A 22,700-nucleotide genomic window follows, 5' to 3' on the forward strand; every position below is an offset into this window, starting at 1 on the left:
GCGAGACGAGCCCTGGCCTGTTACATCGAAGACACGGCCGTTCCAGAAATTGGCGCAGCTCCTCGCCGAGCGGGGGGGACTGGCTGAAAGGATCACCAGTTTCCACCCATCTCTACGTGGGTCACATCCTGCATCAAGTGCTGCTATGAGCAAGCGAATGTGCCGCTGCCGGGTGTCGTCACAGCACATTCACCCAGAGTTAAGGCCTCATCTGCGGCTTTTCTGGAGTGAGTGCCCCTGCAGGACATCTGCAACGCAGCCGCCTGGTCGTCGGTGCATACCTTCACGTCCCACTACGCCATCGTCCAGCAGACGAGAGAGGACACAGGATTCGGCAGAGCCGTGCTGAGAGCAGCTCACCGTTGAAGCCTACCCACCTCCGAGGTATGGCTTGTTAGTCACCTACAGTGGAATGAACATGAGCAATCACTCGAAGTAGAAAACTAGGTTAGTTAATAACTAGGTTAGTTAATAACGTAACTGATGTTCTTCGAGATGTGTTGCTCATGTCCATTCCACACCCACTCCCCATCCCGACTGTTGGAGTCGGCAGAAAGAAGGGATTGAGGGGGCGTAGGGCTGGCAGTGCCTCATGTGCTGTGGCATGGGTGCGGGGCACTCCAGGGGGCACCAGAGTCAGCACTACGGGGCTTGCTAAGGGGAAAAAAGTTCTGGGAACCATGCACTGTGGCGTGCACACACCTATATTGGAATGGACACGAGCAACACATCTCGAAGAACAACAGTTACTGGTAAGTAACCTTGTTTTCCTGCATGCCAGCAATGCCTTTCGCAGGCTCTGGGCTTTGCCCAGTAACCCTGAAGGATGAACTTTTTACTGGCGGGCCTCAGTTCCTGTCTCCACCGGGTATACAGCAAGCATAGCCTGGCCACACTGCCTCAAAAATACCTGCTGATGAAGTAGTAGCCCGTCTGCTCTCTGCTTGCTGGGGGGGGTTCAGTAAGCAGAGGGCTGTGCAGGCCAGGGAGGGACAGGCCCATTTCTGCCCATAGATCCAGTAGGGGAGCCTCACCCTCCTCCTCCCAGCACCGCACCTGGCCCCGGTCAGAGTCTCTGTCATAATAGGATTTCCTCATGTTCACACCATACACTTGGTGCCAGGGGGTGCAATTAGACAGAGCCAACACCACTGAGAGGCTGCTGACTGCAGTACACTTACTCCAATTTACAGTGAGATGAGTGGAGAATTTATAAAATGTGCCTCCATGATGTAATCCATTGAGCTCAGCTACGACACCCCAGGGAGGAAGCTAGGCCACATGCACTAATATGAATAGCTAAAATATGCAAGTTTATTTTTCATTGTACCTACTCACACAGTGCCGTGTATAAAGTATTTTCCAATGCTCTGGCTAGTTTAGAAGAAATCGGAAGCAGCATTGTACAGATCAACATTTTATTGGCGGGAGAATGGGTGTAACGTGGAAGCTGTTAACACTTCCGTGCTGCAATGCTTTGGTTGTGGAGGAACGGGGCCAGGAAAAAGTAAAACATGCCGTAATCTCAGCCAAGCATCAAGAGGGAATGCAGGTGGCTAGTCCCACTGCCAGCCCCTAGCTGACTAGAACACACTGCCCTTTAACCAGAGTTGTGCTGAACGCGTGCAGGGAGGAACAGTAGCTGCCTAGTGTCACAAAGGGTTGGGCTTGCCAGGGCAGCACAAGCTGAGCTAGCTGGAAGCAGATTGCTGGTGACCACATTGTGCCTCTCCTGCCCCTTTGAAAAATAATGCAGGGCTTTGGCCACCCACACACAGAGCTTAGGAAACCCAGCGTGGGGCCCTTTGTAAGAGCCCAAGAAGCTTTTCAGGGAAAAGGCTTAAAGCCCCTGATCAGCAGCTGTCAGCAGAAACAGCCAAACGTCCCTCTGACAGCTGCCCCTCCACCAGTGGGAGTTGTAAAGAGAGAAGGCGCTGGCAGCATTTTAACCACCATGCTTTCTAGAGCTGCTCCAGGCAGAGTCAGGCAATGTGGGGGAAGGAGGCCAGTACCATGTAGTCTGGAACACCCTGTGGTGCTAGCAGTCAGGGCGCTGCTGTGGGAAATTTGAAGAAAATAATCTTAGTACAGACAAGCCCCATGAGACTTTCTAAAGCCCACAGCCCCCCGTCCCCCAGCCAGAGAGAGCAGCTGATCTTCAGCTGAGCAGCATCCAGGCTTACCCTGATGTTGCGATGTTACCACTTAGTACTAGCTTAGCAGTACTAGGGCACTTCCCCAGCACAGGGCCTCGTGTGTGAAACAGGCTCAGTACGAGCCAGTCTCTAGTTATCACCGTTTCCAGCCTTTCTTAGCCCAACGCTCCCCAGAGCTTTACTTCTTGGCCATGCAGCATCAACGTGCCACCCCCTGTGCAGGCACAAACCCTCGCCTTCAGCTCAGCCACGAGGAGAACCTTCGATTGTTTTCACTGCCCAGGAACAAGGTGATGTGCCCCAGGCAAGTCAGACTTTGCAGTAACTGCATGTCCCCCACAGCAGCTCATTCTGCGTGTCAAAGGCCCAAGGCCACCCCGGGCCAGCAGCACGGGTTCACTGCCGGTCCTGGGGCAGGCAGAGCGGGCTGCAGTTTTCAAGCTCTCCCCCAGCTTCCCCTGTTCTTTTCACGTTGCCAAAAGTAAAATATGACAGATTTTTAAAAATAATGCAGCTGCTTCCCTGCCTTGGTAGACACTGGCCACAACCATCCACCAGGACCCTTGGCACCACACACACTGCACATTGTGTATTGAAGTGTTTGCAAGTTTCCTTTTTTTGGGGCCGTGTAAACAAAAAGGAAAATGCTCCCAAGCCCCACTTGCCAGCCCCCTGCCCCGAGTTTCTGTTGCTTTGTTTAAAACACGCCCTATGCATAATTTATTCGATCCTTTGAGAGAGTCAACAGGAAAAATCCCAGCTATCGCTTCCGCTCGCCCTTCTGTGTCCTCTTCTTCTCTTTCTCCTTCCGCTCCTGCTTTGCCAGCTTGTCTTTCTCTCGCTGCAGTTTGTCTTGATCTTTTTTCTTCTGGGACTCGTCCCGCAGTGAATCTCGCTCCAGCTTCCTTGCGTTCATGACATCCTCCACATTTGTGTTTCGGAACAACGCTGCTTGCAAGGTAAGGAGGATAAAGGACGTGCTTTGGTTCATGTAGCTCCCTGGGCTCTTTTCAATGCTCTTTCCCCATGGGGATATATTTAAATTGGTGCCTAGGAATTACTGCACACACCCACTGTCGGGGAAGCTGCACTTTTCTAGACCCCTCCCTGTCCAGTAGCACTGAATAGTGCAGCTTTTCTCAAGCAGGGTCAGCAGTCCCTGCTGCGCTTTCTTCATGGTTACTTTGCAGCTGATGCCCATGGAAAGCAGAAGCCTAAAGGTGGCTTCTGACTCCAGGCATCGTACACAGCCAATCTGTGCGCCCAGAAAAGCAGCATGGATGGAAGCAGCTCTTCAGAGAAGATTGTCTCACTTCACTGTCTCTGCCGAACGCTAGCCCCGTGCACAGCCAAAGGATGGTGGCTGTACACACAGGATTGGCATAATGGCCAGGGACAAAATTCTCCGATTGCCGAGCAGTGGCTTTTCATAGCTGTGACCATGAACTCCTGGCTCCTGCACTACGCCTCCACGGGGTTAGGAGAACAACCAGCGGTCCCACCAGCCCCACTTCTCCTGGGCCCTCCCAAATCCCTGTGTGCTAGGGGGCAGCGATGCTAGTGATGTTAGGGCAGTTGGAGCCTTGGAAAAGCAGCTTTTTAATGACTAAATCTAAGTAAATAGGCGAAGTGGCACAGCCCCTTCTGTAGACACAGTGATAGCACGGTGACGATGCTCAGCCTGGTGTGGGACAGCGCACACCTGTACTACCAGTGTCACTTCACCCCACTAGCAGGTTGTACCACTAACTAGATACGTTTCTAAACCAATCTGATTAGAGCAGGACAAAACCTGTGCCTTGGCCTTGTACAAGCACCTCGCACAGGACAGATCCTCAGCTGGTGTAAATAACCTTCGGTCCACTGACTCCCATGGAGCTAGGGTGACTTGCACCAGTTGTGAACCTGCCCCAGACACAGATTAGGCTCTGGGGGTGCTGAATCTTTCACCGAGTGTCCACCCTCCTCCCCACCCCCACTAGTGCCGGATGCTGAAGTGAAATGTGTTCATTAAAAAGGCAATAATCTGAATAAATCGCTCCTTTCAATACTGGGCAGGCCGGGTCCTCCTCCAGGCAGCCTCAGCTTTCAGGCAAAACTGGGCAGGGAAGATCCACCTTTCCAAGGTAACAAAACCCAACCGTGGGGGCTGGGAAGTCTCAGATCTTTATTCATCAGATAGCAAGCAGGGCACAGCTGCCAGGTTGGTCCTTGGCAGGTCACCTTTAAATCACCCCTGTGTGTCTTACACAGGGCATAGGCAAGCTACTCACCGACGAGCTACGTCATTTCACCTCTACATTTGACACAAGCCCCAGTGTGCAATGTGATTTACAGCCAGGGCTGTACAGATCTGATAGTAGGATACGTCTAACTTCTAGACATGCCTTATGGTCAGCAGTTGCCTTGGTAACAATTAATTGGCTCTCTAATTGTAACCACAGCTAGGTAGAGCTAGACAACGTAGGTAGAATTGTAATTCCAGCTCTCCCACTGCTTGCGTAGGAGTCACACCAATTGCTTTGGTCCTCTCTGAAAACTTAGGGGAGGATTTTTCAAGTTCATTTGGTGTTGGCCCAACTCTGCTCCCACTGAAATCAGCAGATTTACCTTGGACTTCAATGGCAGCAAAGTCAGGACGACCTAGGACACTTCTGAAAACAATACGCTGCATGGTTAAGAGCCCAAACCCCCACAAGACAATGCAGAGGCAGTCAGGGCCAGTGCACAGAGAAGACCAAGGGGAATTCAGGGCAGAACTGCAGTCCTTCCAGAAAAGCCGCTGTGGCTAAGTGAGCTGGGATTTGAAAAGGATACATTTTTCTGATCCAAGCGCTAGCGCTGCTGCAATGCACGCATCCTGTTCATCTGATCCAGTGAAAGAACTAAGGAAACCTGGAGACTATTAATGAAACTTTGCACCTAGGATCACAAAACATGTCAGAAATTCATTCTTGCAACACAATTAGTGACATGCAGAAGCCGGGGCACAGTGTGATAGAATCATAGAGTTGGAAGGGACCTCAGGAGGTATCTAGTCCAACCCCCTGCTCAAAGCAGGACTAACCTCAGCTAAATCACCCCAGCCAGGGCTTTGTCAAGCCACAGCTTAAAAACCTCTAAAGATGGAGATTCCACCACCTCCCTAGGTAACCCATTCCAATGCTTCACCACCCTCCTAGGGAAAAACTTTTTCCTAATGTCCAACCTAGACCTCCCCCTGCAACTTGAGACCGTTGCTCCTTGTTCTGTCATCTGCCACCACCGAGAACAGCCTAGCCCCATCCTCCCTGGAACCCCCTTTCAGGTAGTTAAAGGCTGCTATCAAATCCCCCCTCACTCTTCTCTGCTGCAGACTAAACAAGCCTAGTTCCCTCAGCCTCGCCTCATAAGTCCTGTGCTCCAGCCCCCTAATCATTTTTGTTGCCCTCCGGTGGACTCTCTCCAACCTCTCCACATCCTTTTTGTAGTGGGGGGCCCAAAACTGGACACAATACTCCAAATGCGGCCTCACCAATGCCCAATAGAGGGGAATAATCACTTCCCATGATCTGCTGGCAATGCTCCTACTAATGCAGCCCAATATGCTATTAGCCTTCTTGGCAATAAGGGCACACTGCTGACTCATATCCAGCTTCTTATCCACTGTTACCCCCAGGTCCTTTTCTGCAGAACTGCTGCCTAGCTTGTCGGTCCCCAGTCTGTAGCTGTGCATCGGATTCTTCCGTCCTAAGTGCAGGACTCTCCACTTGTCCTTGTTGAACCTCATCAGATTTCTTTTGGCCCAATCCTCCAGTTTGTTTAGGTCCTTCTATATCCTATCCCTACTTTCTAGGGTATCTACCACTCCCCCAGCTTAGTGTCATCTGCAAACTTGCTGAGGGTGCAATCTACCCCATCTTCCAGATCATTAATGAAGATGTTGAACAGAACCGGCCCCAGGACCGACCCTGGGGCACTCCACTTGTGACCGGCTGCCAGCTAGACATGGAGCCATTGATCACTACTCGTTGAGCCCTATGCTCTAGCCAGTTCTCTATCCATTTTATAGTCCATTCATCCAACCCATACTTCTTTAACTTGCTGATAAGAATACTGTGAGAGACCCTATCAAAAGCTTTGCTAAAGTCAAGGTATATCACGTCCACCGCTTTCCCCATATCCACAGATGAAGGGACTTGCTTGATGTCACACTGAGTGAGGAATGGAACCCAGGAGTCCTGACTCCTTTTCCTCTGCTCTAACACCAAGTAAGAGTTCCCTCATTTTAACACCCAGCTCTCCAAAGAAAAGCCTGCCCTCTGCTGTGTAACGAGTCCCCTCTATTCACTCCTGTCAGAGGAACAGCTTGAGAGATTCTTCTCAGAAATCAAAGGCTGCCTACAACGCCTTAGCCAGCAGGAATGCTACACAGCGGGCTACTGTGGCCAGCCCATTTTATTCCTGGAGACTGCTTCCGAGAACAGATCCCACGAGCCATTTCAGGTGCAGCCCCGCCCATAGAATGCCAGGCTGCACTTTTTGACAAATGAGGTCAGTGCACAGCAGGGGTCAGGAAGTCTCCCCATGGCCACCCAATCCCACACTACACAATTGGCTAGATACATTCAAGGGATTTTTACACCTTCCTCCAAAACATCAGGCAGCAGCTGCAGCCAGAGGCAAGATATCAGGTTTGATGGACCAATGGTCGGCTCTGATCTAGCAGGACGTAGAATGTTGGGCTGCTATCATCAGGAAAGCTAGTAACAGAAAAATGAAACAGCCTCCCATGGCAAGAGTTCCCTGCCTTTGCTTTGCTTACATGGCTCATTCAGACTGTGCCACACACAGCAGTGGGTGATACAGCTCCCGCCAAACCAGCTACAGCACAGACGGGGGCACGAATGGTCCTAGGTCACTAACTAAAATCCAAAGGGGCAAGAACGCCGCAGGAGATACATTTAACTTTCACCCTCAAAAGCAACCTGGGAAGGTGATCACCACCTTCTAAACATGGGTCTTGTGGTAGGGAAAGGATATTCCTCCTCGTCTGTTACATTGGCATACTGGGCCAGGACGGCAGCCTTCCTCAGCTTCTCTTCCTGGGAAACCTTCTTCGGCTTCACAACGATCTGGGCCTGCTTTTCGATCATGCTGGCAATTGCCTGGATCTCATCTGGGAAGGAGAGAAATCAAGGCATTAATGAGTGCCTCCAATACTGCCAGGAGCTGGGGGTCCAACATGGCCAGATAGAAGCTATGTGCCTTTTTTCAATAGGCAATGGCTTGCATGGCCAAATAGCCTTTCATTCAAATTGTGTCACACACTTTATATGTGTAGCATAATTGAAATGCAGCCATCTCTGGGGAGGAGCATGACATTCAACTAGCACACTGCACAGCGAGTAAGGCATGGGACTCTAGTGATCTGTTTCAGAGAAATGAAGGGCAGAGCTGGACCCTGCTGAGATTTGAACTTGTGGCTCAAGGGAGTTTGGCTTACTTCAGAGCTGTAGGTTTAGTAACCTGAGCCATTGACTGCTGGAAGAAATGGCTTAGACCCTTGCAATCTGGTTAGACCTACCCTCTTGTGGGACTGCCCTCTTGCTTTCTTTTGGCCCATTCTGTATGCATGCATGACGAGACACTACTACTCCTGGAGGAGGTGGGGAAGGCCACTGCCAGTTATTTTCCCTATTTCACAAGGTCTTGGTTTCAGCTTCAGTGTAAGAAACTTAGAGGCACGTGTATCAGTAATACCAGTTGTGGCCCCATCCCACGAATGGCTTCATTCAGTACAAATCAATCCCATTTCAAAGATGAACTATTTCTAATGGCGTTTATCCTTGTAAATAAATAAGATTTTAGTGAATAAAATCCAGTCCGCCCTTGGTCTCTCCCTTGCAATTTAAAGGCGCACACAAGCTAAAAGTCATGTTTCTAAATAAGTTTCTTTACCTGCATTACTATCGTGGTAGGTTATTAACTGAAAGAATTAAAAAATCCAAACCACCCAACACAATTTATGCATTTCCCTCCACTCAATTTGTTTCAAACTGGTCAGTAAACATTAAGTAAATCCTTTGTTTATAGTCAATTTCACTGTCAGTTTCTTAGTACCACAACCTTTAGTTGCCAACTGCTGGGAAATACTTGTTTAAAATCAACTATTTTCATTGGTGGGTGGGGGGGATGGTTAAAGCATAGAAACATTCCTGCTAGGTTTCGGTTTCTTAAAGTCATTTCCACCAAATATAAGTTTTGGGCCAAGTTTCCGCTTCCCAGGGCCTCTCTCGGAACAGTTTGTTTGCACAGCCAGTGCCATGAAGTGGCAGATGCCAGCACAACAGGCACATTTTTCAAAGACTTGCAACAAACAGATTTCGATCATCTCAGAGTTAAAAGATCTAGGAAGCCAAAAGGAAAATATTGATCTAAGTGTAATAACTCCTTATTTTTCTTCAGAGTACACATATATATTGCTACATACATTCTGAATGCCCACATCAGAGACATACATGGTCTGGGAAATAAAACTATTGTTGACTCAGTCAGAAGGCAGACTACTGCATGACTTTAGCAAAGCTTTTGATACCATTTCCCACAGTATTCTTAACAGCAAGTTAAAGAAATCTGGGTTGGATGAATGAACTATAAGGTGGATAGAGAACTGGCTAGATCATTGGGCTCAACGGGTAGAGATCAATGGCTCCATGTCTAGTTGGCTGTTGGTAACAAGCGGAGTTTTGTTCAATATGGCACCAAGCAGTAATATGCATATCTGGAATTGCAAAGGGCCAGTTTCCCAAAGCTTAAAGCTGCTGTCGACATCCTGACCTGGGAATGCCGAAGTAGGAAGTGTTAATGAAATCTAGGAACTGCTCACGGATGCCCTACTGGCCACCCAAGAAGTCGCAGAAGAGTCTCCTCAAGGCAGGCACGCCCTCTTAGGGCTGGGCGTGTGTAGCAGCTCTCCTCCTTTGGCACCCTCTGCTGATAGCCATTCTGGCCCTGCCTCATCCTGTGACTTGGCCCTGTGGCCAGGTGACCTGTAGTCCTACCCCTTCTGAGGAAACTTGAGTCCAACATGCTACTGGTTTGGCAGCATCACTCCAGAAGTTTGGCTCAATTTCAGGCTTTTGGGCCTGCCAGCCCTTGGCTCCAAGGTCATCACAACCCCTGCCCTACATGGGCTGGCAGGGAAACCCAGGCCTGTCTTCTGCTCTGGATCCCAGCTCAGGGACCCTGTGTGGAACAGATAAGGTCTGTTTATTCGGCTCTTGTGCAGTATCCCAGGGCTGCTTCTTGCCGTGGCCTGCACCCGGCCTTTCTCACAGCCTCTTTTCTGGCTGACTCTTTTGCAGGCCCCAAGACAAAGGGAAGCCAAAGTAGCTGAGCAACAAAAGAAACAGAAAGGTCCTGCACCAGGCCTACCTGCACCTAGGCAGCTCTGACACTAAAAAGTCTCTAGTGAGGCTCCAGCCCAGCTGGGCCAAGCCGAAGAGGTCTACTCCCTGGGACAGAAGGCCCCCCCGGAGTCACCCCCTACATGCTGCTGTAATCAGCTTTGTGCAAAAGATGCCTTGTGGGGCATCACCTGAAAACTACTAACTCACTGACTACTAACTCAGTAATACCAGGCTGAAATGTGTGCCGTAACATTATATGTAAAATTCTGAACATCAGCTGAAATCATGACTGACACGTTCACCAGACAAGTCTGGGGAGGGGGAGCACCACAGAGGACAAGCTGACACCTTCAGCCAGCTGTCATCAAAGCTGATGGGCAATCAATCACGTCAAGTGGCCATTCTTTGGCAAAGAAACGGGGCAGGAACAAACAGATCTGCATCTTCGCAAGCAACCTCTTACATCTCCAGATTGTCTCTGTCCTCACAGCAGGAGTGAACTTGATCTAGGGGTAACCCTCAGGAAAATGCAATTTCAAAGGGTGACTGAACTATAAAAGTGAGGGGAAAAAACACCCCAGTTGTGTCTTCCCTGTGCATCTCTTACTCTTTCACATGAGGCAACAAAATAAACCAGCCAATTTGATTTCAGAGAGATCCTGACCTGAAATTTGATCAGCCCTATTACTGGAAGCATGTGGTAAGCATTTTATCTTCAATCAAGTCTAGTTTGTTTAGTACTAGGAAGTGTTTTATCTTTAGTTTTCTTGTGACCATTTCTGATTTTAATGCCTTATATTGTACTCACTTAAAACCTATTTCCTTGTCATTAAATACACTTGTTTTATTCTATAATCAAAACTAATCCAGTGTTGTGAACTGTGTGGGTAACTCCATATAAGGTAGCAGACTGTTGTGTATTGATACCCTTAGAGAGGCAATGCATCTAATATATCTGGACTGTCCAGGAGAGGGCTGGACAGTGCAGAACACACATTTTAAGGGAAAATTTGGGACTGGGAGTGTGTTGGGGTCACCCTGCAAGTAGTAACCAAGGCTGGTGGAAGCCAGGGTGGGGTTGGTTTTTACAGCCAGGGTGCTGGAACAGAGCTGTGGCTGCCCACAACACTCAGAGTGCAAAGTACATGCTGGCGGGCTGTTTGTGAGCAGCCCAGGTGGGAGCGCCAGCAGCAAGGCATTGTGAGGCACCCAAGGGTGCAGGGCAGGCAGTGACCCAGCCCCTTGCTGGTCAGGACTGCACCCCGGAATCTCATACTCCCTCAGTCAGCCCCCCTGAGCTGGGCTTTTCTTCTTTAAATCCTCTCTCCAGACATGATACCTTGCACAGGTGTAATGGGCAGAGGTTAATTAGGTCCACATGCTCTCATTAACCCCTTCCTGCTCAATGTGGGGTCCATATACCCTAACACACCATAACTCCACAGACATGAAAAAGTTACATTGGTCAAGAAGCCACCCTTGCTACAAGGAAGTGTGGAAGCAGTGATAAAATCTAAAAATCAATATGGAAAGAAGGGGACTGAAATGGCAAGGAATAAGTCACAAGCTAACACATGTAAGCAACTGATAAGGGAAGCCAAAGGAATCAATGGCCAACAATATGTAAGACAGAAAAAGGCATTTTAAAACATATTAGGAATAAAAAAGGTCCATGGGAGGGGGTCCCCATCTCAGACGGTGCGGGCTGAGCCGAAGAGGCTCTCACCAAGGAGCTCTCTGACTAGGGATGTAAAATACTAAGCAGTTAAACGGTTAACCATTAAGTATTAGTCTTACTGTTAAGACTAATATTTATTGGTTGACCAGTGGCACGAGCTCTCTGTCTCCATGGTAATGGGGTTGGGCCACGGCAGAGGCTGCTGCTGCCGCCTGGGGAGGCAGAGGCCCTGGTGCAGGCGCTGTGGAGCACCCCGCTGTGGAACCCCAGGGATCACAGGTCCAAGACTGGAGTCCCCTGCAGAACCAGGCAGGGGGTTCTACCAGAGGCTATGGGGTGGGGGAAGAAAAAATGATATTGGTTTAATATTTAACCTTTTGTAACCGATATTTACTTCTTTGTCTCTGACACGCTAATGTTCATTTTCCGTACATCTCAAAATACTGGGGAAATTCCAAAGGGCTGGCGGACTTCCAACGTCGTGCCAATATTTTAAAAAGGCAAAAGGAATGAACCAGGAAACTATAGACCACGAAGCCTGGTGTCAATCCCAGGGTAAAATAATGGAATGGTTAGTCTGGGATTCTACCTACAAAGAATTAGAGGCTAAAAATATAACTAATGCCAGTCACATGTTCTCTCTCCGGTGTTTAATTTAGTATCATGTGACATTTCAATTAAACAACTTGCATTACACAGAATTACCAGGGCATATGTTAGATGGACTAAAAACTCCTTTACAAATGGATCTCAGAATGTAGTGGTTAATGGGAGATATCCATGGGTGGAGCTGTTCCTAGCAGGGCCATGCAGGTTGTTGGCCCCAGGCTAATTTAACACTATTAACCATTTAGATGACAACATAGAGTCTTGGCTGGTAAAGCTTGCAGATGACATGAAGACTGGTGGGGCAGCGACTGATAAGGAGGTCAGGATATTGTTACAGAGTGATAGGAAACAAACCAACAAAATGTGTTTTAACCCAGCTAAGTGCAAGGTAATGTGTCTGGGAAAGAAAAGCACAGGCTATACCTGCAGGAGGGGAGACTGTTCTGGAAAGCAGTGACTCAGAAGGACACGGGGTCATCGTACAGAACCTCAACATGAGCTCTCAGTGCAGTACTGCCGCAAAAAGGGCTCATGTGGTCATTGGATGCACAAAAAGAGGAATATAAAATAGAGCAGGGGACGCTCTTCCATGGTAAGACAGCTACTAGAACACTGCCTCGTTCTAGTGTCTGCACGTCAAGGAGGATGTGGAAATACTGGAGAGAGCTCAAAGGAGGACCACAAAAATGATCCCCAGGGGCTGGAAAACAAGCCGTATGCCATGCGGCTTCAGGAGTTCAATCAATTCAGCTCATTGAACAGAAGGTTGAGGGGACTATCACTATGCCTGGACACATGGACAAGAGACATCTGAGAGTGGGGGGCTTTCGACCTTGCTGACAAGTGACAAAGGCACAAGATCCATTCGCTTGAAGGGGAAATTGGACAAATTCAACCTTGATGTAAGATGCAGTTTGCTAGCACGTGGGGTGAATGAACATTGGAGCAGCTTACTGGGGAGGTGATGGACTTGCCCTGGCTTGGAATCTCTAAAATGCAATTAATTAATTATCTTTCAGAGATATTTTAATCCAGTTTCTGGGAGAAGTTCTGCAGCCAGTGTGGGGGTGGGGGACAGCCTGGCTCACTGGTGATGGTCCCTTCTGGCCTTGGAATCTGTGATTCCCCAGTTCAGTCCCTTCCTTCATGGGCTATTGGAAGAACACTTCGCCTGCGTTGCCCTCAACATGTTCCTAATCACTTGTAGCTCCATATTATGATAAAGGCTATAATTTAATCTCATGCTTCAGGGCTTCAACCAGTCACCTGCAGGGGTCAGCAAGGAATTTTTTCCCCAGTACACAAGTGCAATCTGGGAAGGGTTTTTTTGTTTTGTTTCTTCCATCTTCCTCTGAAGCATCTGAGATCGGCCGTGGCTAGAAAGAGGATATCAGCTGGGTGGGCCAGTGGGGTAAGGTGTGATAGAGAATCCTCTGTCTTCAGTGCCTGGCTGATGTCTCTTGCTTCCATGCTCAGGGTCAAACTGATCACCAGATCTGAAATCAGAAAGGAATTTTCTTGCAAGTCAGATGGGCAGGGACCTTTGTGCTTTTTTAACCTTCTTCTGCACCATAGACCATGGTCCACCTGTTGGAATCATAGGACTGGAAGGGACCTCGAGAGGTCATCTAGTCCAATCCCCTGCACTTAGGGCAGGATCAAGCATTATCCAAACCATCTCTGACAGGTGTTTGTCTAACCTGCTCTTAGAAATCTTCAATGACGTAAATTCCACAACCTCCCTAGGCAATTTATTCCAGTGCTTAATTACCCTGACAGTTGGGAAGTTTTTCCTAATGTCCAACCTAAACCATCCTTGCTGCAATTTAAGCCCATTGCTTCTTTTCCCTAATCTTCGAGGATAGGACAACGATTTTTTCCCTCCTCCTTGTAAAAACCTTTTATGTACTTGAAAACTGTTGTCATGTGCTCCCTCAGTCTTCTCTTCTCCAGGCTAAACAAACCTCTTTTCAATCTTCCCTCATAGGACATGTTTTCTAGACGTTTAATAATTTTTGTTGCTCTTCTTTGGATTTTCCCCAATGTGTCCACATCTTTCCTGAAATGTGGCACGCAGAACTGGACACAATACTCCAGTTGAGGCCTAATCAGCATGGAGTAGAGCAGAAGAATTACTTCTTTTGTCTTGCTTACAACACTGCTGCTAATACATCCCAGAATGATGTTTGCTTTTTTTTTTTTTTGCAAGTGTTACACTGTTGACTCATATTTAGCTTGTGATCCACTATGACCCCCAGATCCCTTTCTGCAGTACTCCTTCCTAGGCAGTCATTACCCATTTTGTATGTGTGCAACTGATAGTTCCTTCCTAAGTGGAGTACTTTGCATTTGTCCTTATTGAATTTCATCCAATTTACGTCAGACCGTTTACTTCCACCTCCCAAGTTGGTATCATCCGAAAACTTTGTGTGTAGTTTCTATGCCATTATTTATATCACTGATGAAGATATTGAATAGAACTGGACTCAGAACTGATCCCTGAGGGACCCCATTTGATATGCCCTTCCAGATTGATGGTAAACCACTGATAACTACTCTCTAAGAATGGTTTTCCAACCAGTTCCAATCATCTGGGCATCTAATCATTTCCCTGCCATGGGAAGGTCCTCAGGCATTGGTGGTGCTTTGGTTTCTCCTGTTCTCTGCCTGGGGCATGCAATGGTTGAATCTCTTAAGGAAATGCTTTGGTTTAACTGATGTCATCAGGCTCAATATAAGGGTATCTTGGTGAAATAGAATAGCCTGAGATATACAGGAGGTCAGATTAGATGGTCCCTTCTGGCCTTAAACTCTACAATAGTTGTCAATAGAGTGTAAGCCCAACATTTGGGCTTGCCTGCACTTTGAAGTTTTGCCAGTTGAATTATGCTGGGATAGCTAACCAGCAACATGCTCCTCATGTATAATTGTTTCTTTGTGTTGTGATAGTTCCTAGGAGCCACAGTCATGGACCAGGACCCCATTGTGCTTCGCGCTGTACAAACATAGAACAAAGACTCTCTGCCCCAAAGAACTTACAATCTAAGTATAAAACTAGAAACAACAGATGGATACAGAGAGGGGGAGCCCATGGAAACACTGACACAATCCTGGTCAACATGATAGGCCATGGTCTCACCACACCAGCTACTTAACTCTCGTCAAGTTTTTTGTAAGGATCGCAACAAAGGCGTTTTAAGGAGGGATTTGAAAGAGGACAATGAGGTAGCACTGTGGAGGTTTACATGGCGATCCTCCAAAACAGGAGGGGCAACATGGGTAAAAGCATGAAGGTGCTTGTCAGACACCTATAAAAGTGCTTCCACCAATACAGTTTATGTCAGTTTGAGGAACCACCACAAACTGTACTGGTACAAGCATTTTGATACCAATACAACTGTCTACAATCACTCCCGTAACCAACATAGCTATGCCAGGAACACTTAGGTGTAGACCAAGCCACAGGGTTTTGTGAAGGAATGTTTTACGCAATCAAATAGAAAAAGTTCTGTCTTCCCCTGCACGGCTTTGAACTCAAACAGCAGCAATAAAACTGACCAGCCGTGTTTCATGTTCCAAGCCGAGTGAAAGGCAAAAAAGGAAAAAAGCAGCAATGCCAATGAAAAGTAAATGAGATTTGCAGCCACATTAGTAATCTCAGGATTTACTGCTAACACGGTAAAGGCTTTTTTAGATGTCAGTCTCATTTTGATAGTGTCCCTTTCATTACATTGACTAAGATATGTGAAGCATCAACACTACCTTCTTTTTTTTCTCTTATGTCAACATTCTGAGCTTCAGACCACTTCATGACTATTTCCCTGCAGACATCAGGTAACAGATCTTCTTCCTAGTACAGAAAAAAAGAGACATCTCAGTTTCTGAACAAAAAATCAGTCTGCCTTAAAATCAGCATGAATAAAAGACTCCTAAAGAATCAGAACAGCAAGAGCCATGCCCAAAGCAGAGATTTAACGCTTCATACGAAACTTAATGGGATATAAGAATGTGCTGAAATTCTTTGCTGAATTGGGGCTAATGCACATAATTTTGGCCAACACACAGAAATTTTCCATAAATAGGTTAAATATCTATCATAGCTTCAGGTGTCTGTGTTCATGTGTTCCCCACACAAATGTCACCACAAAGATTTCGATCATTTTGCAGCATTTCAGGAGATTCTGTGTTGGTATTTTTCTCACTTTAGTGTGGCCTGGTCTCTACTGCCAGTGGCCGTCAACTTACTAACGTTCCTTACCGTGGCATCTTCACTGTGCTGTGTCGACGGGAAACGTCCTCCGGTTGACGCAGCATTACTCTTTTCGGGGGCGCGGGTTTACTGCGTTGGCCAGAGAGCACTTCAGGATCGACTGTGCAGGTCTCCACTGCCCACTCAACCAATACCCTGCATCGATACATGGAGCCTGATGCAGCCCCGGTGGTGTAGACACACCCTACGATTCAGCGCTGGCAGGATGTGCTGGGTTCATAGCCCTAGCGAGTGGAGCCCTCTGCAGGCAGCAGCAAGACAGAAGCTTTCAACCATTGCCAGGCTGACTGAGCTCCGGTCTGAAAGGGAGCACCTCTAAGAGCGTAACAGCAGACGTTTTGCCTAAAACATCCCACTCCCAATACCAGCAGGTCGGCTCCACTGGTGGCAGCGCTAGCAATGGCGTGATATGCACTGTGCAGAAAAAGCCCGCTCAGAGCTGCTTCACACATCAGCGGCAGCCTGGAGCACCACCTGTGCTGTTATTTGTTCTAGGAGCCTGCTGTGCCAGGCACTGCACAAACAGAACAGAAAGACAGCTCCTGCCCCAGAGAATTTACAGGCTAGGTAGGACAAAAGAAACAACAGGTGGATACAGACAGACGGTCGGGGGAGAACAAGAAAACAGAGATAATACTAGACAGTGCTCTCAGCAAACCAGTGGGCTAACCATTGTCTTTATAGGCCTCATGGCAAAGTCATCTTCTCTGAGACCCTTCCTGTCCCTCAAACAAAGGAAGTCAGAAGAGAACGCAGAGAATTCTGGAAGTGAACTGTTGGTTAGGTAAGTGGTGTAAGGTGAAGGGATTTGGTTTTGTGGAACATGGGTTGCCTTTATGGGGAGAAGAGGCTGTACAGTTTGGATGGCCTCTGCCTCAGTAATGGGGCGACCAATCTCCTTGGGGACAGGCTGGTTAGAGTAGTCAGGAGGGGGTGAAACTAACACCAAAAAGGGGAGGTAAAAAGAGAGAAGATATGATGACAAAAATCAAGATGTTACAAACAAAATCAATCAAAAAACCAAGGACATGAAGAGAAGAAATTCTTGAATTGCCAATACACCAATGCTAGAAGGGCTGCATAATAAACAAGAGGAATTGGAATTGCTCATTTATGAGCATAATTTCAATCTAGTTGGTATCACTGAAACCTGCTGGGATGAGTTGCATGATTGGAATGTTAAAATCAAAGGTTAGGAAGGATCAAGAGGGCAAAAAGGTGGGAGAGTGGCACTACAAAATGACATTATCTGTTTCCAAGTCACTGTTAACTCAGAAGAAAATGATCTTCAGTGTTTATGGATCAAGGTCCTAACAGAAAGCACAAGATGGGGTAGTAGTTGGTGTCTGCTACAGCCCACCAAGTCACACTGGGGAACAGGATGACCAGCTCTTTGTGCACCTATCTACAATTTTTGTAGGGAAAAAAAGCTGCATGATCACATGGTACTTGAATCTGATGGATGCTTGAGGTCTCATGCTGCCAGGACTAAAACATCCACGGAATTTCTAAATATAATAGGTGACAATTTCCTAATGCAAAAACTGTTGCAGCCAACATGGAGGAATTCTATATTACGTCTTGTCTTCACAGATAAAGAGGAACTGATCACAGAACTAAAAATAATGGCAGGTCAGGTACAAGGGCTTATGACTTCCTCACATTTATAATGTGCAAGCAGAATAAAGTCCAGACCAGCAATACATATACTTGGTGCTTTAACAGAGCCAATTTCACAAAGCTGAGAACCGTTAAGAGCCAAATCAGCTGAGAAGAAGAATTTAATCAGAAACATGTGAATGAAAATTGGGAATCATTTAAGAATACATGACTAGATGCCTAAAAAGCTACCTTCTCAGAACTGAGGAAGAAGGCTGTGCTGGTTAAAAAAAAAAAATCAACCTGGTTTAGAGGGGAAGTGAAGGCAGCTGTAAAAAAATAAAATATAATATAACAAATGGAAGAAAGGAGAAGTTGATAATAAATATAAATCAGAAGTTAGGGATTGTAGAAAATTGATAAGGGAAGCAAAGGGACACAAGGAGAAATCTATGGCCAGCCGAATTAAAGATAACAAGGAGGGTTTTTTAAAAATATATTAGGAACAATTGACAATATTAAAATACTGACAAGGGTATTAGTCTAGATGGAAGTGGTAGGATTATCAATAATAATGCAGAAAAGACAGAAGTGTTCTGTACATATTTCTGACAGATGAGCACAATGGTCCCTTTAGACCTTGGCATCTATGAAAGACTGTTCAGTCCCAAACAGGTACAATTTCTGTATCATAGAATCATAGATGAGGAGGATTGGAAGGGACCTCTGGAGGTATCTAGTTCAAACCCCTGCTCAAAGCAGGACCAACCCCAACTAAACCATCCCAGCCAGGGCTTTGTCAAGCCGCACATTAAAAACCTCTAAGCATGGAGATTCCACCACCTCCCTAGGTAACCCATTCCAGTGCTTCGCCACCCTCCTAGGGAAAAGTTTTTCCTAATATCCAACCTAGACTTCCCCCACTGCTACTTGAGACCATTGCTCCTAGTTCTGACATCTACCACCACTGAAAACAGCCTAGCTTCATCCTCCCTGCAACCCCCTTTCAGGTAGTTAAAGGCTGCTATCAAATCCCCCCCCTCATTCTTCTCTTCTGCAGGCTAAACAAGCCTAGTCCCCTCAGCCTCTCCTCATAAGTCATGTGCTCCAGCCCCCTAATCATTTTTGTTGCCATCTGCTGAACTCTTTCCAATTTGCCACATCCTTTCTGTAGTGGAGGGCCCAAAACTGGACACAATACTCCAAATGAGGCCTCACCAGTGCCAAATAGAAGAGAATAATCACTTCCCTCCCTCTGCTGGCAATGCTCCTACTAATGCAGCCCAATATGCCATTAGCCTTTTTGGCAATAAGGGCACACTGCTGACTCATGTCCAGCTTCTTGTCCACTGTAACCCTCAAAGAATGCAGGAATGCACCAAGTCACACAGTTTTGATTCAGAGTTCCAGATAAAAGACATTTCTAAGAGTAAATATCTGTGGCATGCTCACAACACTTTATTTTTAAGTACAGATTACAACAGCAGTGCCGGTATATTCCATGTGCGTTTGCTGTTCAGTACTTTACCATTTACCAGGAATCTAACATGAACATTTTATCTGTTGAGATCTGCATCCCAAGTGATTTGTGTTACAAATTTATAACCCACTTCCACCAACTGTGACTTGAAGTAAAATGAGCCCTGAGCTAGAACAGATGCTCTCGTATAAAGTTACAGTGCTGCATTACCAACTTCTTTGGCATTTGATTTTTACAGGACTCCTGGGATGAGGAGCTGACATGTTTTTTAAATACACCCACCCTACACTATACAATTACACATAGGAGGCAGTATCCCAAATCAAAGGCCCTCTAAGATCCATGCAGTGATAAAAAATGAAGTCTTTGAAATAAGTTCATCCTGCCCTTCCACTATCTTCCCTCTCAAAGGCCTGGAAGATCAGATAGGCCCTGCAGTGTAACCGGAAGATCAACAAAACTGTGCTCTGGCCAACTAATGTAGGAAGTGAATACCATATCTGACAATACCTCACACCTCCCCCCAGCCCCTTCTGGATCTAACTGGAAGGTAGCTGGGAACCCTAGCTGATCTCTGCTGCAAAGGAAAAGGTGGTCATCTGAGGTATCCAGGATCCAACCAGTTTAAGGCATTTGAGGTTAAAACCCACACCTTAAATTACACCTGGGAACTAATGGATACTAGCCCAGATCACAAGGTGCAGCTGTAATGTGTCCCCTGCAGTGGACACCCTCTCCAGCCAGCCACCAAGTTCTGCAACTGTTGAGATTTCTGATTGGCCTTAAAATGTAGCATGATGTGGTGAATGTTGCAGTGAAGCCCCAGCCTCTTGGTCAAACATAGGTGATAACAAGAATTCTTGGCCAGTGCTGCTACCTGGCTACCCAGAAGCAATGGGGGTTGCATAACAAACGGGGGGGGGGGGGGGGGGCAATTTTACCGGCCCACATTTTCCAGTTATCCTCCCAAAACCCAGTCTTATCCAGACTACATCAACCAACATGCACACAACCAAAGCCCAATCCCAGAGGACCCTGGGAAAACCTACCAGCTACTCTGGTTGGTGATGATGAAAGAGAGGGATAGAGCGGAGTGTCATCCACACACTGGAGACACCCCAGCCTGCACCTCCTCACTCTCTCTCCTAGAATATCATGTGCACTTTGAGCAGGAGAGGCCACCGGACAAAACCCTTGCAGTACTCCTCAAGAAATTCTTTGGGATAGATGAACAATTACCTAACAACAACCCTGTGTCATCAGAAGGAAATAAGAAAGATACTTGAACCATTCCAGCTCTCCCTCACCAGCTATGCAAGCTTAACAGAAATCTGTCAAAATGCACAGAACCATCTGAGGACCTGATATGTCTGGAAGAATCAGCTTTGCTAGTTATTCATTGCTGTGGGTAAAATGTGCGCCATCAGGTTTTTTCCTTAAAGCTTCTCACGTTCCCCCCGAATACATTCTGTGCACCCACAACAGTTTGTGAACTTCTAGCCCACAGGAATCTCATTTGACAACTCACCAGACTCATTGGCTAATTATGCTCAAGTTCAGAAACCGATAGGTTCATAAGACAAACTCTTAAGAGGTTTTGAGTGTTTCTCAGTGGTCATCTGTCCACGACAGACAATATATTTGTCTTATGTAGTTTTAAGGGCTCAGTGCCATGTTGTTTGACTCAGAATTAAAGACGATTTAATCCCATAGAAATTGGTAAATGAGCAGAATTGCAAAATCTTAAGCACACTGCCTCAGGCAAGGACAACTGCACGGGGTCTCAGAAGAAACAGAGCAATCAGTTGGGACTACGCTCTTGTCAAGGGACAAAACAAACTGGCTGCAGGAAGAGAGTAGCAGGGGAGCGCTAACCCCTCAGGCTGTTGGAAGGACAGTCCCAGGGTGCGTCCAGAGGTAGCTAGGTCAGGGCGATTATAACAAAACACAGGATGGCCACACGGGTCCCAAGATTTAACCCGATCAGGACAGTCTTGAAGAGACGCAAGTCAGGGTTTGACCCCCTCAGCAGCAGGAGGAAGCGAGCTCAGAGCCGGGTGCAAAGAAAGGGGGGCATGATAACTCGTTTTAACAGGATGGCTCCTAGGCGCTTCAGCACAAGGGAGGCACGTCAGGGCCAGGTGGGGATTGCCGCGGGAGCGGGAGCGGGTCAGACCAGGGGAGGCTCAAAATCCCCCAAGGCTCAAAGCGGGAGGGAGGTAAACCTAGGGGAGAATTAACGTGGGGACAGGGCGGGGCTGGACGCCCGCCCCTTGGTCCCAGCCCCCTTGGCGGTTGGCAGCGTGTCAGCCCTCCTGAACCAGCCCCCCCTCGGCCCCAGCCCCCGGCAGAGCGCCCCGCGGCCAGCCCGCGCCCTCACCAGGCAGGCGGCCAGGACCCCGTGCAGCGCGTCCAGCCGCTCCTCGTCGCTCTCCTCCTCCCGGAGCAGCCCCTGGATGTAGGCGGCGTAGACAGCCCGGTCCAGCCCCAGCCCCTCCAGCCGCCCCGCCAGCCACGGCTCGAAGCCGCCCGGCCCGGCCGCAGCCGCAGCCGCGGCCTCCCCTCGGCTGGGCGCCGCCATCTTGGAGCGGGGCGGGGGCGTCCCTCACTGACTGACACGCACCGGCCCTGCCTGCCTGAGCCCGCCCGGCCGCGCGCGAAGGGTCCTCGCCGCGCATGTGCAGGCGGGGCTCGGCACGCGCGGCCCGTGGCGCTCAGCTCGCGGGAGCTGCAGCGCCCCCCCGCGTCCGGACTGCGGCAGCCGCTTGAGCCAAGCGCCGGGCGGGTGTCATGGCAACTTGAGCGCGCTCCGCCCCTCCACCCTGCCCGGCTCGCCCGCGCCCCGCTCGCGCCTCATGGCACGGCGCGGGGTCAGCCCCGACCCGCCGGCGCCGCATCCGTGTGGGAGCAGGGGGCGGGCCCGATATTCGCTGCTCCGTCTGATATGGCGCCTGTCACCCCCACCCGGGCCAGTGTCCGCGCTGCCCACCCGCTCACCTGTGCAGCGGGGCCGGCCGGACAGACGGACAGCGGGGCGACGCGGCGGTGGCTCCCCGCGGGCAGAGACACGAACCGGGGGGAGGAGCCGTGGGGCTGTGCTGGCCGGGCAGCGCTGCCGCGCGCGGAGCGGCTTTCCCGGCCCCGAAGGGAAGCTCCGGGTCACTGCGCAGCGCTCGGCAGCAGAGATCGGTCCAGGGAAAGAGACGGAGAATGAGAATACCCCACCCGCCGGGACGGCTGGACAGACAGGGGTAGACAGACGGCTGGTTGGACCAGATAGAGGTTACAGCTGGGGTGACCAGAGCTGCACTCGGGGCTGGCTGGGCGGGCAGGCTGGGCACAGCTGGGGGACAGAAGGACGGGGGTAGGTCCGGCTGGAATGGGTCGATGTGACGCAGTGCGAAGCGGGGAGCCCAGCTCGGGGAATACCCGGGTAGAGCTAATGGACAGTACTACTTAGTTCTTACATGGTGCGGCTTCGCCAGGACGAGCCAGTATCGTTGTTCCCCCCTTGTAG

General features: G+C 48.7%; 1 protein-coding gene across 1 annotated transcript; it reads right to left on the reverse strand.

Moving 5' to 3' along the window:
• Positions 1 to 1,333: 1,333 nt before the first annotated feature.
• CCDC43 (coiled-coil domain containing 43) lies at positions 1,334 to 21,816 on the reverse strand. The gene is made up of 5 exons (XM_067556225.1): positions 21,564 to 21,816; positions 15,597 to 15,684; positions 7,179 to 7,314; positions 4,974 to 5,032; positions 1,334 to 3,104 (listed from the first exon to the last, which is right to left on the reverse strand). Exons 1-5 carry the CDS (start codon positions 21,762 to 21,764, stop codon positions 2,917 to 2,919), a joined length of 672 nt encoding a protein of 223 aa, XP_067412326.1. The 5' UTR covers positions 21,765 to 21,816; the 3' UTR covers positions 1,334 to 2,916.
• Between the last annotated feature and the right edge of the window lie 884 nt (positions 21,817 to 22,700).

Source organism: Emydura macquarii, unplaced genomic scaffold (genome assembly GCF_026122565.2).
Source record: "Emydura macquarii macquarii isolate MOO-44397 ecotype Brisbane River unplaced genomic scaffold, CSIRO-AGI_Emac_v2 contig_1692, whole genome shotgun sequence".
Taxonomy (NCBI): Eukaryota; Metazoa; Chordata; order Testudines; family Chelidae; genus Emydura; species Emydura macquarii.